This window comes from Neolamprologus multifasciatus, chromosome 12 (genome assembly GCF_963576455.1).
Source record: "Neolamprologus multifasciatus chromosome 12, fNeoMul1.2, whole genome shotgun sequence".
Classification (NCBI taxonomy): Eukaryota; Metazoa; Chordata; class Actinopteri; order Cichliformes; family Cichlidae; genus Neolamprologus; species Neolamprologus multifasciatus.
Window position 1 is genome coordinate 18,505,115 of NC_140450.1, and position 15,047 is coordinate 18,520,161.

The 15,047-nt window shown below is 41.0% G+C and overlaps 1 protein-coding gene across 7 annotated transcripts in view; it reads right to left on the minus strand.

Annotated features, from left to right (window-relative positions):
* The window catches only part of osbp2b (oxysterol binding protein 2b), a 52,142-nt gene that overhangs the window by 32,854 nt on the left and 4,241 nt on the right, over positions 1-15,047 (minus strand). For 3 of the 7 annotated variants that reach the window (XM_085181626.1, XM_085181627.1, XM_085181624.1), the window contains exons 2-3: positions 14,980-15,027; positions 12,620-12,828 (exon numbers count right to left, since the gene is read on the minus strand). In XM_085181626.1, coding sequence (XP_085037752.1) covers positions 12,620-12,828; positions 14,980-15,027 — 257 coding nt within the window. Of the gene's footprint in view, positions 1-2,900; positions 7,237-12,619; positions 12,829-14,979; positions 15,028-15,047 lie in introns of those variants that run through there. The other 4 variants (XM_085181630.1, XM_085181631.1, XM_085181625.1 and 1 more) reach the window with 2 other exon arrangements.

The window sequence follows — 15,047 nt, forward strand, 5'->3', positions numbered from 1 at the left end:
GGAAAGGGAAAGACCATCTCTGAATCGAGGAGGGGGCCTAAGGGTACATCTTTCACCATCTTACAATGCTGTGATTGCAGCCATTCCCCAACTTTCTGTGAATGGTACTCATGGTCATTGATCAATGATCATGACAATTTGTATATTAATGATCAAGAAACTCACCTCACAGCCTATTGTTCATTCAATGGTGCTAGTTTCGGTCTTTATATAAATGTACTGTTTATAAGGTTGGGGAAACCTGCAGTCAGCTGAGAATGAAGAAGTCACTTGGATGTGTAATGAAACATCCAACATCCACTGAAAACGCCATGTCCAGATGAACAGAATCGACTTTTTGGGATTTCCTTACCTGGATGATTAAGCATGCATCAAGACAACCACCTCTATAGTTTATAGGTGAATGGTCCGAAAAAGAGAAAACATCCACCGAGCAGCAGCTCTCTGGATTAAAATGCCTTGTTGATGTCAGAGGTCAGACAAGTATGACTGGACTGATTCCAACTTATAGAAAGACAACAGTAACTAAAATAATCACAAGTTACAACACAGGTGTGCAGAAAAGCATCTCTGAATGCACAACAGGTAGAACCTTGAAGCAGATGAGCTATAGCAGCAGATGACCACACCTGTTCGTGAGCTAAGAACAGGAAACTGAGGCTACCATTTACATAGGAACACTAAAATTGTACAAAGAAGATTGGGAAAATATTGCAGTCTGCTAAGTTTGAATTTCTGCTACAACTTTTAGATGGTACACCCTAAAAGCATGGATCCATCCTGCCTTGTATCAAGAGTTCAAGCTGCTGCTGGTGGTGTAATTGTTTGGAGGATATTTTTTGGCACACTTTGGGCAACTTCGTACTGACTGAGCATCATTTAAACCCCACTGTCTGAGTATTTTTGTTGACCTTGTCCATCACTTGACCACAGTGTACCTATCCTATCTTCTAATGGCCGCTTCAAGCACAGTGTCACGAATGATCTCAAACTGGGTTCTTCAACATAAAGATGGGCTCAAAGGGTCTCCATAGTCACTGGATAGCAATCCAAAAGAGCACCTTTGGGATGTAGTGGAACAGCAGGTTCACATCATGGATGGTCAGCCAACAAATCTGCAGCAACTGTGCAATGCGATCATGTTAATATGGACCAAAATCTCAGAGGAATGTTTCCAGCACTGTATTGAATCTGTACCATGAAGAATTAAAACAGTTCTGAAGGCAAAAAGGGATTTAACCTGGTACCAGCAACATGTACCTAATAAAGAGTCATGAGTGCATGTGTTTGTATGCTCACTGGCATAATTAAGAAGTGCATCTAGAAAAAAAAGGAGAGATGAACATGTCTTTGCAATACAAATGAATAAATATCAGGGTCTCTGTGATGCTCAGATTTCAGGACAGTTTCAGCTTTGGTTTCTCTTTCTGTCAACATGGGTCAAATAAGTTTTCGGAAGTACAGTACATTGTTTTTTAGTGTCCAACACTTTGTCATCTCAGAGGTAATTTCACAAAAAAAAAAAAAAAAAAAAAAAAAGAAGAGGTGGGTGTATATTAGTAACCAGATTTAATTAAATATTACATCAAAACAGACAATCCCAGACATTACATTACATCAACCTTCATTTCTTTAATATCCCCATTTCAAATTTCAAAATATCAGTAACACTGTCTCTTCTGAGGCTTTGCAAGATATGACACTAACAGTACACACCCATATATTTAAAGTACAATGCAACAAGCATTTTTATATTTGTATTTTAAACTTAATTTAGTTTCTGATGTAGGGTTTTGATTTATTCCATTAAACACTTTTCAGTACTGTTAGCACTATTAGTTTGTCCTTGAAGGAATCCAATTTATTGCTTTTGGACCAATATTGAGATTTGTGATGCATTGATCCTGACTCTTGTTCTTTATGCAGTTTCATCACTTGCATTCACATTACAGAAAGTGTGTGGAAGTCTAGTAGCACTGTATTAGATCATAAAACACCAGGAGCTACACTACTTATGCCAACCTCATTTGAGTGAACAAACAGACAAAGCGCGGGGACTGGGAGCCCAGGGCTTAAGAGCACAGCTGTTCAACTCCACACTGTCCAACTCTGCCGTGGGCAGGAAAGCAATAGATGAAGTGAGAGACCTGGAAGAGACAGTATAAAATGGACAGGCACATTTTATACTGAGGGGAGATGCGATGGCTGAGACATTTAGCATTGTTGCTCCAAAGATAACCATGTAGTCATTTACACATGCATTTGTTCTGCAAGAAATCCGTTACCAGTATATTATAGCTATAATTTCCTATAAGTGTTAAATGGGGGAAACAAAGTTATACTGATCTGTAGACATAACAGAGACTTATTATCCACCATCCTACTACAATATGTAAATAACAGGTTCTAGGACCCTGGGATACACAGGACCTCCCAGTTTACAGTTTGTGATGGTGCAGTGAACTCTACACACATAATATGTGTACACAGACACACACTGCCAATACGCAGGCCTGGCATGCTCTGTCTCATCCATATGCAAATGTAAGGTGGAGCAGGCGCAAAGAAGAGAGGAAATGAATGTGAGTAAGAGCAGCACAGGAGAAAGAAGGGTAAGAGAAGAAAGGACTGCATGCAGCTAAGAGGGCAAGAAAGATGACACATCGCTCTTTCTACAGCATGAGGTGCTGCATTGTTAAAGTAGGCTGCGGGAACATAGGGAGCCATGACAGCAGATAGGAGACACAGAGAGAGGGAGAGATGGATGGAGGAATGACAGCTATCTTTCAAACGTAAGATAACGAGCAGATGGCGGAATGAGGGAGCTTTCGCTGTTGGACCGCGAGGAGTGTGACGGCTCTATGTTGCCGTGCTGTAGCTTTAGCCAAAACTGTACTGACCCTGGTTGAGTGAACTCAGGCAGCCTGAGTTGCAGAGGGAGCGGATGGTCCCCGGCTCCCAGCAGCTCCGGCCCTTCATCCCACTCTGCGGGCCCGATCCCACGCCACGCTTCCCGAGACGCAGTGTTGCCCTCGGATGCTACATAATCCCAGAGAAGGGTGGGCTGAAGCAGCAACTTTTCCTGTTCAGCATTGCAGCGTGCACACAGTTACATGCATACTCACGCACATGCAGCACACAATTACAATAATGCCAGGAGCGAAGCGGGCACCCCGCTTGTAATTCCTCTTTCTTATACCTTGTCCCTGTCTCTCAGAAACACTCGTGCACTCTGCATACACACTTTCCCATAGCTCGGCACATTTACAATTCCCCTCCACATGCTTCTCTCTGTGCAGTGCAGACTGAAGATGGAGGGAGGGAGAGAGGGAGTGAGTGAAGCAGAGAGGAGATAGGACTCGGCAGCCAGCAGTCATCTACACAACTGAGCCCAATATACACCGTTTCCTCTCTGTTACTGCCTGCCTGATGCTTTGGCAGCTTGATGACAGAAGGCAACAATTTTTCACAAATCTTAATGGCAGAGATTGCAAAACACAGTGTTGGGTTTGTAAATAAAAAGCATATGATCAGACACAAGTGTCATAGTTGTGGAAACCACTCAAGGGCATAAAGGTCAAAAGCAACAACCCCAATAAAATGTCCATTTCCACTTCTACTGATTGATGTATCCCTGCAGTGTTATTGTCATTATCCTTTATCAGAATCATTAAAGTGCTCATCTAGCAGCTGACTACGTAGTTACTCTAAAATCTAACCTCCTATCAGTGTCACTATACAACACAGAGGAATTCATGCTGTAGGATGATTTCGGCTACTATAACTGTCCTCAGTCCATGACTTTTCAAAATAAGGTGAAGGTTGCAATATTACTGCCAGTGTGAGAGTCACAGTGTGCTGTACATCAAAGTCACCTACATGAAGCAGTTTCGACATCCTGCTTCTGCATTCATCAATTTACTTTTACCATAATTACATTGTTGATCCTAGATTGTGGCTCACTGGACAATAGAATCAAACAGTTTTCAAACGTTTCTTTATTCAGGTATCTTTATAATATAATTTAGCAATAATAATAGTCATTTAGAACAAAAGGGAAATTACACCCCAACACCATCTGACTTCCAAAACAAACAGACATTTTTAACACCAAACTATAAAGATTCAATAAGGAAAACTCAGGATTAAGAGCCTCTTTACCAGTGAAATACACGCACCCAGTGCTCTTTTTGCATGCCTACTTGTTCTCAGTACTGCTTGTCTTTTTAATTTAATTCCAGTTTAATTATCAAGCCATTCTATTAACAAGGGCTCCAGACTGTAGTGATTAACATATTTACCTAACAGGCAAATGATCCCAGGTGGAAAGAAAACTCTGAGAGGGTTAGGTCAGGAAACACAAAAAAAACTGTCCCAATCAAATATTCAGAGCCCTCTGTTGTGGCGAGCCCTCAGTGAAACTTCTTCAGATGTTGTATCAATAATCCCATTAAAGCCATGCACTTGGGTCCAAATTTATCATTTTGATACATACACTAAAATTAATGAATGTATCCTGTAATTGTTTCAAAGATTATTTGCATAAAACCACTCCCAAATAAAGTATTTATATCATATTTTATGCAATTTTACGATAATCAAACAGGACAATCAGCTGAAACTCCAGTCCACAAATTCAAAATATTTTACAGCCCACACTGTTATTAATGACTCACAAAGAGTTTACTTTTCCAGGCTAGTATTCAAAAAATGTGCATTGTTTCTATAGAATAGGCCCTGAAATGGACCGATGCTAAGTTATTCCTTTGATTAAAACCACTACTAGTCCCTACTGTAAAACCTTTGTTGCAGATGTTCTGCAGAAATATCTGGTAACAGCACAAACAGTGAACAGGAGAGAGGCTGTAAGTGAGGTGAGAGAAGTGCTGACAAGGAAAGACTGTTGGACTGTAAATAAAAAATGTCATCTAAGTGTCGTGGGGCATGTTCAGGGGGGGAATGAAGCATGAAACTACAATTAATTTCACACTTGACCTTCATCATTTCTTTACTTCGCTGCAGTTCAATTTAGCCATGCAAAAAGAGCACCACCCTCTGCTGGCTCTGAGTGATATGCATCAGCTTCATAAACACATTTTTTCCTTAGTATTAAGCTTTCTGACATCACCCTTGATGTAAATCAATCTAAGATCCAATTTATCCATGATAATAAATACATATTTTAATACAGGCACCTGAATCGAACTAATAGCTGCTAAATATTACAATTATTAACAGATTTTTTGCATTCAGAAATTCGGTGCAAACATCAAATGATCTTCTTTTGAGAAAGTTTATTTTCTCCTGGAGGACACACAGATGAAGGGCAAAGCATCTGAGAGACAAACTAAAGCGAACGATGGTGTTTAAAGAGCATAAGTAACAGTCTCATTAGTCTAATTGCTGCATTAGGAAGCAGTAACCCAAACACACACACACAGCCTCCACGGCCTGGACGCGCAGAGCTCATTAAAACCAGTAAAACATTTCAAGAGCGAGAGTCGTTTCAACGTGGGAAAAATGTAAGATGGCATTTTAAAAGTCTTATGCTGAATATGAGATTATTTGAAGCCCTAGAAGCCACATAAATGTTATTGAGCCACATAAAGGACCACATTGTGCGATACACTGTACCTCCTCGCCATCGCTGGGGAAACAAGACCACTTACATTTAAGAACCGGAAATACAAAATTTGACTTTAGTGAAATATAAGCCAAAGCAGACCTCTTAATGCACCGAGGCTCCTGTAGCGATGATAACGCACTCATCCGAAGGAGGTGGAAGATCTTTAATTAACCACAAATGTAAGAGTTAAGACTAATTGCTTCCTGTCTCAGCCTGCACCGCCTTATAGTAAGATGGCCAAACGTCACTTTAACGATTTAACGGTTGCAAACAGACGCTATGAATGGCCCACACAGAAGAGTGAAATTAAAGGAGATTCTCGGTACGCTGGGGCAATGAATCATCCAACCCCACTGACAATAAACTCCAGGTATGATATCTGCATGGCAGATGCTAGTGTTGACACTGCAAGTACATCTATGGTGTGCCTTTTAACTTTTAGGCACAGTTTATTTCAAGAATATCTTGGCACGTGTCTTGAAATGCATTCAAAATTTTGAAGAGATAATCTTATCCAAAGAGGACTAACCTTCTGTCAGAGACTACGTAATTATCTCAGTGTGTCTATCACACACACACACACACACACACACACACACACACACACACACACACACACACACACACACAGATGATAGTCTCTGTGTGTAAAGTCTGAAATACTCTGTAGTTTTAGGATCTTATTTTAGACTTAAGTGTTTGATTTAATCTATATGTAAATATTTTTTATACTCCTGCCCAGGATCTTCCTCCAGCACAGACACGGAGAATAAATAATGAACCATCTTAATAAGCATAGCGCTCAGTCAAACGGCTATTGACAGGTCAGGTTTTTGAAACCACAGCTCATTAGAAGCCAAGTTTCAGTTCAGCGTTATCCATGGGTTGTCCTGTGTGTACACTTTAATCAGCTTAAGGTCAGGACTCTTTCTAAAACATTTCAGCAATCAAAAGATTCTTTGAATGGTTGATTTCAGAGCTTGAGTGACTTATTATCACATTGAATGACCTGACATCTCTTTAAACAGATACCTTTATTTCCCAGTAGAACAGAAAAAATAAAAGAAGAGAAATCAGAGGTCGCAAGCTGTCAAAACACTGAGTCAGCGTGTGTGCAGTGAATAATACACTTGTGCTAAAATTCCTCTTTTTGTTTTGTGACTGCAAATTGCTGAAGGTCTATGTTGTTGTCATGGTGTCCTGTGGTGCTACAACATGTTACTGCAATACATAACTCATTATAGCGCTTGCTGTAATGGGAGTTCATGTCGAGTGCAGAGATGTCTTTCCATTCAGATCGCTTACCTTCACATTCATAAAAACGATAATCATGTAGGTTTAGGATTGAAGTTTGAAAATGAAACTCCAAATCAATAAATAAAAAGACTAAAAAAAATTTATTTAACGCTCTGCTTTATGTCACCCCTGCTCAGCTATAATCTGTAAGTGGCCACAAAGAACAAGGTTTTTATTACTGGGTTAGATTAAACTGATGGTTGACAGCACATAATCGTACTCTATCCAGTAGTGCTTTTAATCAACTGGAATGATTAGGTATTAGTTTTGGATATATCAGCTTCAGTTTAATAGTAAAAATAATGTGTCATGGCACTGAAATCCACCCCCCCCCCCCCCCCCCCCAAAAAAAAAAAAACAAAAAGTGAAAAAAGTGAAAAAGCAAGTGAAAAAAGTGAGTGAGAGAAAATGCGTGAGAGACTGGGACACAGTGCAAGTTATCTTGTGCAAGTAAAAGTTATCTTTACTGCAGACTAAGAGAAGAGTAAATTGCCATCTCTGTTCTTTCCAGACAGCAGTCACCTATAGGCAGGGTGATACAGAGTTCGTTCAGCATGATTATCCTAAAAAGGAGACTGTTTACCGCAAACTGTTTCAAAATACAGTGGCAGAGGAAGACGGGAAGGAAGAAGAGACAATGCCATGCATTTTTAAGTCAAAGCATGACAATGGATTCGATCAGTTTAGGTTGTTTACAGTGAAAAAAAACTAAAACATTACAAAGTGGGGGCTTAAAGAGAATGTCACATCAGTGGGAGAAAAGACAGGTGGCGTCTAACTCCAAAATCAATGTGTCAGCATGGCAGGCATTATGTAGGAAGCCAGAGTGCAGAAAGGTTAAATCCACCGTGAGGCAGTGAAAGATTTGATTTCATACTGTTACCTTTACAAATGATTACAGACAGACGAGGAAACAGGAAGTTAAATATAGCAGAAAACACAGAGGAGAAAAGAAAAAGACTATCAGACTCGTATCATTTCTGCCTGGTTGACTGTTTGGACAACCACAGCTTTTAGGCTCGCTGTGAAGCCTGGTTTCAGTTATGTTTGTTATGTCACACGCCTGAAAGTAGCTCTGATCTCTCTGTCTCCATCTCTCTGGTCTTTGGGGACAGAGCTGATCTTGCAAATCAACCACAGCCGGCACACCCGTCTACATCCAAGGCAAACAAGGGGAAGCAATTCAGTGCACAGCCACAGGAGAACTTAATTGATGAAGATAATAGGCACACCATCTGTCATTTCATAACATCCTTCACAGGCTCAGAAAGTAACATTTCATGGCTAAAGCTCATTGCAGATGAAGCAGCTGCATCATAATTGGGAAATAGTTTTGTTGTTTTTGTGTTGTTGTTTTTTTAAAATCAAGTAAGAACTGCTTGTTTGTAGTTCACCAAATATGTCAAGGTGTAGTTTTTGGCTCTATGGTGATAACAGCAAATGTGAATGTTTTCCATAAGAGCTAAAAAAAAAAAAAAAAAAAAAAAAAAGAAGAAGAAAGAAAGAAAGAAAAACACTTTTTCCTAATAAAAAAATAATAAAAATCATATACTAGACAAAATCATCAATTTATTGATGCAAAGACACTTTACTAGTCCAGATGTACTGCCATGTAGGCTGATGTTGCACACATTATGACTGTCCTCTAATCAGTCTCCTTCCCTGCCCTAAAAGGTTCATTTACCCTAAACGTCAAATGATGCACAGCTTTCTATTCAATTTCTATATATTATATATTAATCATTTCCCCATTCTGCTTAAACACCTTCAATGTCACCTACTAAGCACAGAAAAAACACTTAAACCACCACTAGTTCCACACTGATGAGTTATCACTTCAAATGATCAAAAAACAAAAACACAAATACAAAAGCTGACACATGATAAATACACAGCAAGATCTAAATCATCCTAACCAGATATCCAAGTCTGAGTGTGCACACACACAGATTCCTGAGGACAACACAAATGGAAGAAAAGCCATTTACTTACAGGAGGGAGACCTTATGCTGCTTGTATCATCGCCCACTACTTGGCAGGACAATTGCAATTATTTAAGCAACAGAGAGCAGGTGGAGAGGGGAGAGTTGAAGAAAGATGATGATGGTTATTCCATTCCGACCTAAACCCTGCTGGATGCAAAGCAGCACAAGTGAGAGAGCCGGGAAAGACGGAGAGAGGGAGAGAGAGAGAGAGAGAGAGGGGGCGGGGCGGGAAAATCAGACAGCGTGAGGGCTGGTGAGAATATAAGAGGGTTAAAAAAAAAAAAAAAAAATGTAGTCAGTTCACACCAAGAGGTGGGGAGCAGGGAGAGGTGATCTTGATGAAAATAAATAATTGAGAGAAGCATGTTTAAAAGGCAATACTTAATCTGTACTCTCTTCATCTTTGAAAATATGCTGAAGGCTTCAGGACCTTGGACAGAGCTCTCTCTTTACAACTAAAGATAATGCAACAGGGGACAGAAAGAAAAATAACTGATCCACTTCCAGTTTATGTGTCACCAGAGTCAGTAAGTTGCACTGCTTATAGATTAGACACCCAGGGCAGATCAATGCACTGCTTTTTGAAAACTCCAGACTCACATCTGCTTGCACGCCTGATGGATTGGTGTCTGATACCGATGCCAACCTGAGCTGCATCTGTCTGAGTTCACTCAGAGAAACACCCGAGTAGATGACTACTACAAGAGTGAATTCCTTTTCTTCTTTTTAAACTTCCAGTAAACTATTTTTACTATCCACTAAAATTTATCAAGAAAAAAAAAAATAGCTTGTGCTAAATTTACAGGCTCGGCAGTGTCAGGCTGTGATCCCACTTTCACAAGCCGTGAAGACAAGATAGAGGAACCCAGGAGAGAGGTCACAGTGAAGTGAGGGGAAACACTGCCACCTGCTGAGCTCATATGCCTTAGATTTCAGCAAGTAGTCTCAGTTAGAAAGCCAATCTCAGCCTAAATTAAGACAATATGCACACGAGAAAAGTCAGCCAAATGGAAAAGCAGCAGAAGTGACACCAGCATTAATTAAGGCAACTGACTGAAAGATCAGGTCAGGTCTACACAAGATGAATCGCCAGCTGACAGAGAGAGACTTGAAATCCAGTAAATTATACAGAAGACATAAAGAATAAGGGCCTAAAAATTACACTGCACTGCATGTCTAAGCAAAATAACGGTAGGCAACGTCAAGGATTTCACTTTGTCAGTTCTGGTCTGTATTGACACGCAAGTCATGTGCTCGTGGCTCCCCCGAGGAAATCAATGGCAGAGACAGAGAGGGAAGAGCGAGTTATTAAATGCAGGTGCCTGGTCACTGATCCATGTTTGCTCATGGATAAAGAACAATATGCTCTGCATTACGCTGGAAACAAAACTCACCACAAATATAATGTTGACACTTTTTCCTGACTGACATGCAGTAAGTTAAGACGATATGAAAGCAACACTCACTCGCAGAAGTTGACAGATAATTAAATTTAAACAAACTCACTGCATCATCGAGTTACAAAGTCTAATGTTTGGCAGGTAATAACAGCATTTATGCAGCAAATAGAGATTTCAGGCTCTACGATTTTATATGAACCATTTAACAAAGGCTCAGACTGACAGTTTCACTCTCTATCATGTGCTATGAAAGCAACAGCATACCCTGAGTGACTACTGCAGCGCACACAGGTGCTTTTTCTGTGACTTCATGTTTTAAAACGAGCATACATTCTGAATTAGTACACAGCCTATTTAAACACCTTCTATGGGCCTTGACTTAAAATTTAACCGCTAACAGGATCTTTGTGGTGATGTCAGCTTGGACCTGAGACTTTTAAAGCCTGCCTGTGAAAACAAGACGAGTTGTTAAAGTGTATGGTGGTTAAAACGTTTCTACAGAAGGAAACAAACAGTTTTTAAAAACTTCTTTGGGGCAAAGTCAGCAAACTTTAAGTGGACTACATGCAGTTTTTGTGTCCTAATGTGCGTTGAAATTAAAGTTAATTCAAAAATAACTGGCCAAATAAAAGACCAGAGCTGTTTGGCTGCTTCAATTTAAAAGGACTTTGCTGAAGAGGCACAAAAACAATGCTGTGTTGCACTATGGGAGCTGTAGGATGCAGCATTTTAGGAGTTTGGGACACATTATGGATTAAAAAGTCGCACTGTGTGCCTCTTTGATTTTGTGCGTGCGTATATAAATGGACTGGCAATATATGGCACTTTCTTAGTCTTGGACTACTCAAAACATTTTACAACACTGTAAGCCACTCCTGGCATTTGTGTACATAATCATACAGTGAGTGCTTCATCTCTCACACACTGATGGATGCATGGGGGCAGTTTGGGGTTCAGGATCTTGCTGGATCTTGATCTTGTGAGAACCAGTCCATGTGCCATCACTGTCATTTTGATTGCCTCCATTTTAAATGAGAAAATCTACTATTTGTATAATTACATTAGAGTAAAAATATGTAGTAAAATGCTTCAGGGTCACATGGATGTTTTTATAATACTTTTCATATTCCTCTATAAATAAAAACGTTGCTAGTGTTTTACAAATATCTCTTTAAAACAGCCTTTACACTGCAATTGTAAATGTGTCACACCTATCGAAGCTTGTCTCAACTTCATATATTAAAAAAAAAAAAAAAATCACATTGTATCTTACAAACCTTCCCTGCATATTATTTTTTTTTTAAAAATCCCCATTAAATGGAAACTGCTTTGTGTCTATGTCACCCACTCTGGATTATGAACTAACAATGAGACACCAGGGAAACCAAGCTGAGCAAAACTGGTTAAATACACAAAGAAGGTCATGTTCTGTGAAGAAAATAAAGGACATCAAACTGCAGTGGCACAAAAGCTTTAGCTGGACATCAGCATAATGGAACTGGCCACCAAAAATGCACGCGCACGCAAACACACACAGCCAAGCTGTTCAATAGCCTAACCTTTTCAAAATACAAATATACAAGCATTCCTGTCCTGCTTACTGGAAGTGATGAGCTGAAAAGCTCTCACATCCCCCTCCTGCCCAAGTCTATATTTAGTGATCTGACTTTCAAATGGAGGCCAGAGCAATATATAGCCTGTCTCAGTCTCTTTAGGCTCTGTCTGCAAAACAAAACATCCAGGCAGAGAGGCTCTGGGACGACGCCAGGGTGAAACGTGAAAAAAAAACGGCTCTCCTCGACTTTTCCCACAGCCTTTGACCAGAAACCTTTAATACAACCACACAAGAATAAGTCCCCTTGGAAAGGAGAGTGTTCTGCTGACAGGAGGTTGAATGGAAGCTCGGTTCTCACAGTGTTATTAGCATACTCCAGTTTGTTGAGAGAGCAGACAGCGCTGCCCTCTCCTGGCTCATAACGGAAAGTGAATGACATTAAAGAAGCAGGACAGCTGTGATGAATATCAAATAGCACTGGACACCGGGGACCAGGAACAAAAACAGATATATCCAAATTTCTAGACTGGCCTAAAAACTGTGCAGAACTCTGCTTAACCAATAGTGAAATTCCCTGAGATAAACAAGACAAAGGCACACTTTTCTTTTTGCTCAAACTGACTCAGTCCAGCTTGTTATTTATCAGATTCTGACCAGTAACACCTTGCACCACCAGCTCACAGCCATCTTGCCCACAATTTATGTGTTGCAGAGCTATTTTTCTATTTAGGCAGCCGGTTACTACATCTGTCCTTACCAGACTGATCGTTCATCATGCGGATGGCTTTAGCTTTGGCCAACTCCAGTGCCGTGACCCATCTCTGCCGCTCCACTTCTGTGCTGGCCTTCAGATGGTAAGTGCGGCCGCCGCTGCTCAGCACAATATTGCAGGCGTCCTCTGTGTCGATGTGTGCAGTTGCAAGGTTTATAGTTCCTCGGCACGTGTGGGCCATCTCTGCCTGTGTCCTGCAAACAAAACGCCAAGTAGAAAAAGCTGAAAACTTGTTTTGTTTTATTTTTTCCCCCCGTCTTACAATCACATCGTTCAATCCTAATACTGTAAATTTACGTTCATATCCATTACAGCAGGGGTGCAGGTAGGAGAGTGGAAGAGGCATGTGGCCACTAAGAACAAGCAGGGAGGTAAGGAGCAACAGAGGATATCCACGGTGATCGTGTCAGTCAGTTTTCAGGACTGTTTACAGTATTTCACTCAACAAACACAATCTCATACATGAAATTACACCTGCATACAAATGGAGCTCCCGATTCACTCAGCGTGACCTGACTGCCCCTGCTGCGAGTGTGTTGAATTGTGGGTATCTGGGTAGCCTGTAAGTCCAACTGTTGCGCATAACAAGGCCTTTGTCTGAGTGAACACAGGCAAACAATGAAGAACAGTGTGAACAAAGAGAGAACAGAGTGTGAGAGGAGGTAAAAATGACAGAGCGATAGTAGGGAGACAGAGCCAAAGCAGCAGGACAAGAGATTAGAACAAAGGGTAAAGGGAACAGTGGATTGTATGAGTTGATGACTATATGTATTGTGTAAATCTTTGACAAAAGTGTACTGCAGGGCTGTTTCTAGCTCAAAATGGGCCTTTGCGGGTGGAAGGGGCACATCAACGCAACTGCTCTGCATATACGTAAAGCAAAAACAAACAAAAAAAACCAAAAAACTGTACTTAATAAAAATCGATGCAATCATTAGTTATTTCAGTAGTTTTATGCTGAAAAACATATATCCTTTACATGTTTTGATATTTTTCTTTAGTGTGGCTGAATGAAAATATGTAACAGGCAAATACAGAAGACCCCCAGCTGACCACAGCAGATGTCTGTCCCTCCCTGAGTCTGGTTCTGCCAGAGGTTTCTTCCTGTTAAAGGGAGTTTTTCCTTCCCACTGTTGCCAAGTGTTTGCTAATAGGGGGGGTCATCTGATTGTTGGAGTTTTCTCTGGGGTCTATACCTTACAATATAAAGTGTGTTCTAATGACTGTTGTTGTGATTTGGTGCTATATAAATAAAATCAAATTGAACTGAATTAAAAGGAAAATCCATTTCAATGAGGTTTGTTTAAATACAACTAGTTTTTTAATAACTGAAAAGAAAAAACTCTACAAAAACTATTCACTTAACATTCTGCATTTGAAAACCGTCTGCCTAACATTTTGTCATAGTTAAGTGAACTGAACTGCAGGGCATGGATGGACTCTCATGGCCTTTTGAAGTAGGTTTTCAGCCCGACCACAGACTGCTGATTTTGCCGATTAACAGCCTCAACCGGGGAGCAGTAACTAATCAGCAAAATCATATGCTCCACTCGCTCTTGTGAAGTGCAGAGGTTGTGTCAAATGAAACAAAGAGATGCTCAGCCCTCCGTGTCACATGTCTGCCTGCTCATACCCTTGGAAACGGCCCCTTTGACGCATACACCCGTGCAATCATGTGAATTTGTCTGTGGGTCCTAACATCCTTTCATCCATCCTCAGTGAGCTCTCCCTGCCACAAGCAGCTGCCTCTCAGCAGCACTAAGCTCCCCAACAGTTCCGGCCTCAGCTGACACTAACAAGGTGGTTGCCGCCTTGTTGAGTGAGAGTTTGAAGTGTATTTAAAAGTTCTGCCAGGCAGTGGCTTCCCCTATACAGCTTCTCCAGGCTGAAGTCAAGTCTTGTTATAATGCCAGTCCAGAACAAGCGGTTCAGTGTACCCTTCCTCTGGCACTCGGTGCACATCAGTTGCGCAGACAACACCGCACTGTGGCCATGCGAAGCAGCGCGGAGGGGCAGCCGGCGATCCTGAACAGCCCAGATTTCAGCCGAGCTCAGCTGCAGAGTGCCGGATTTAAGTGGGTCAACAAAAGAAATGTGCTGCTGATGAGTAAGATGAGAAGCCGCACTGATCGCTTCTGCCCTATAGGGAGGTGAGGCCATGCAAAGGCCATGAAATCATACAGTCAAGGAAACTAAAAAAGAAGCTGGGAAAGAGCGAAAAGAACCACGGAGGCATTAAGGCACTAGTAGAGGGGATAGGGGGAAGGTGAATGTGGGCTGCTGCTGCGGGTAAGAGAGGGGTCCTGCATGTTGCGCTCAGCCAGGAGAGAAATGCAGTGCTTTACCTGTCGGTCCCCTGCGCACAAATCCTCATAAAACACAAATCCACCGATCTGGAGCATGTAATGACAAA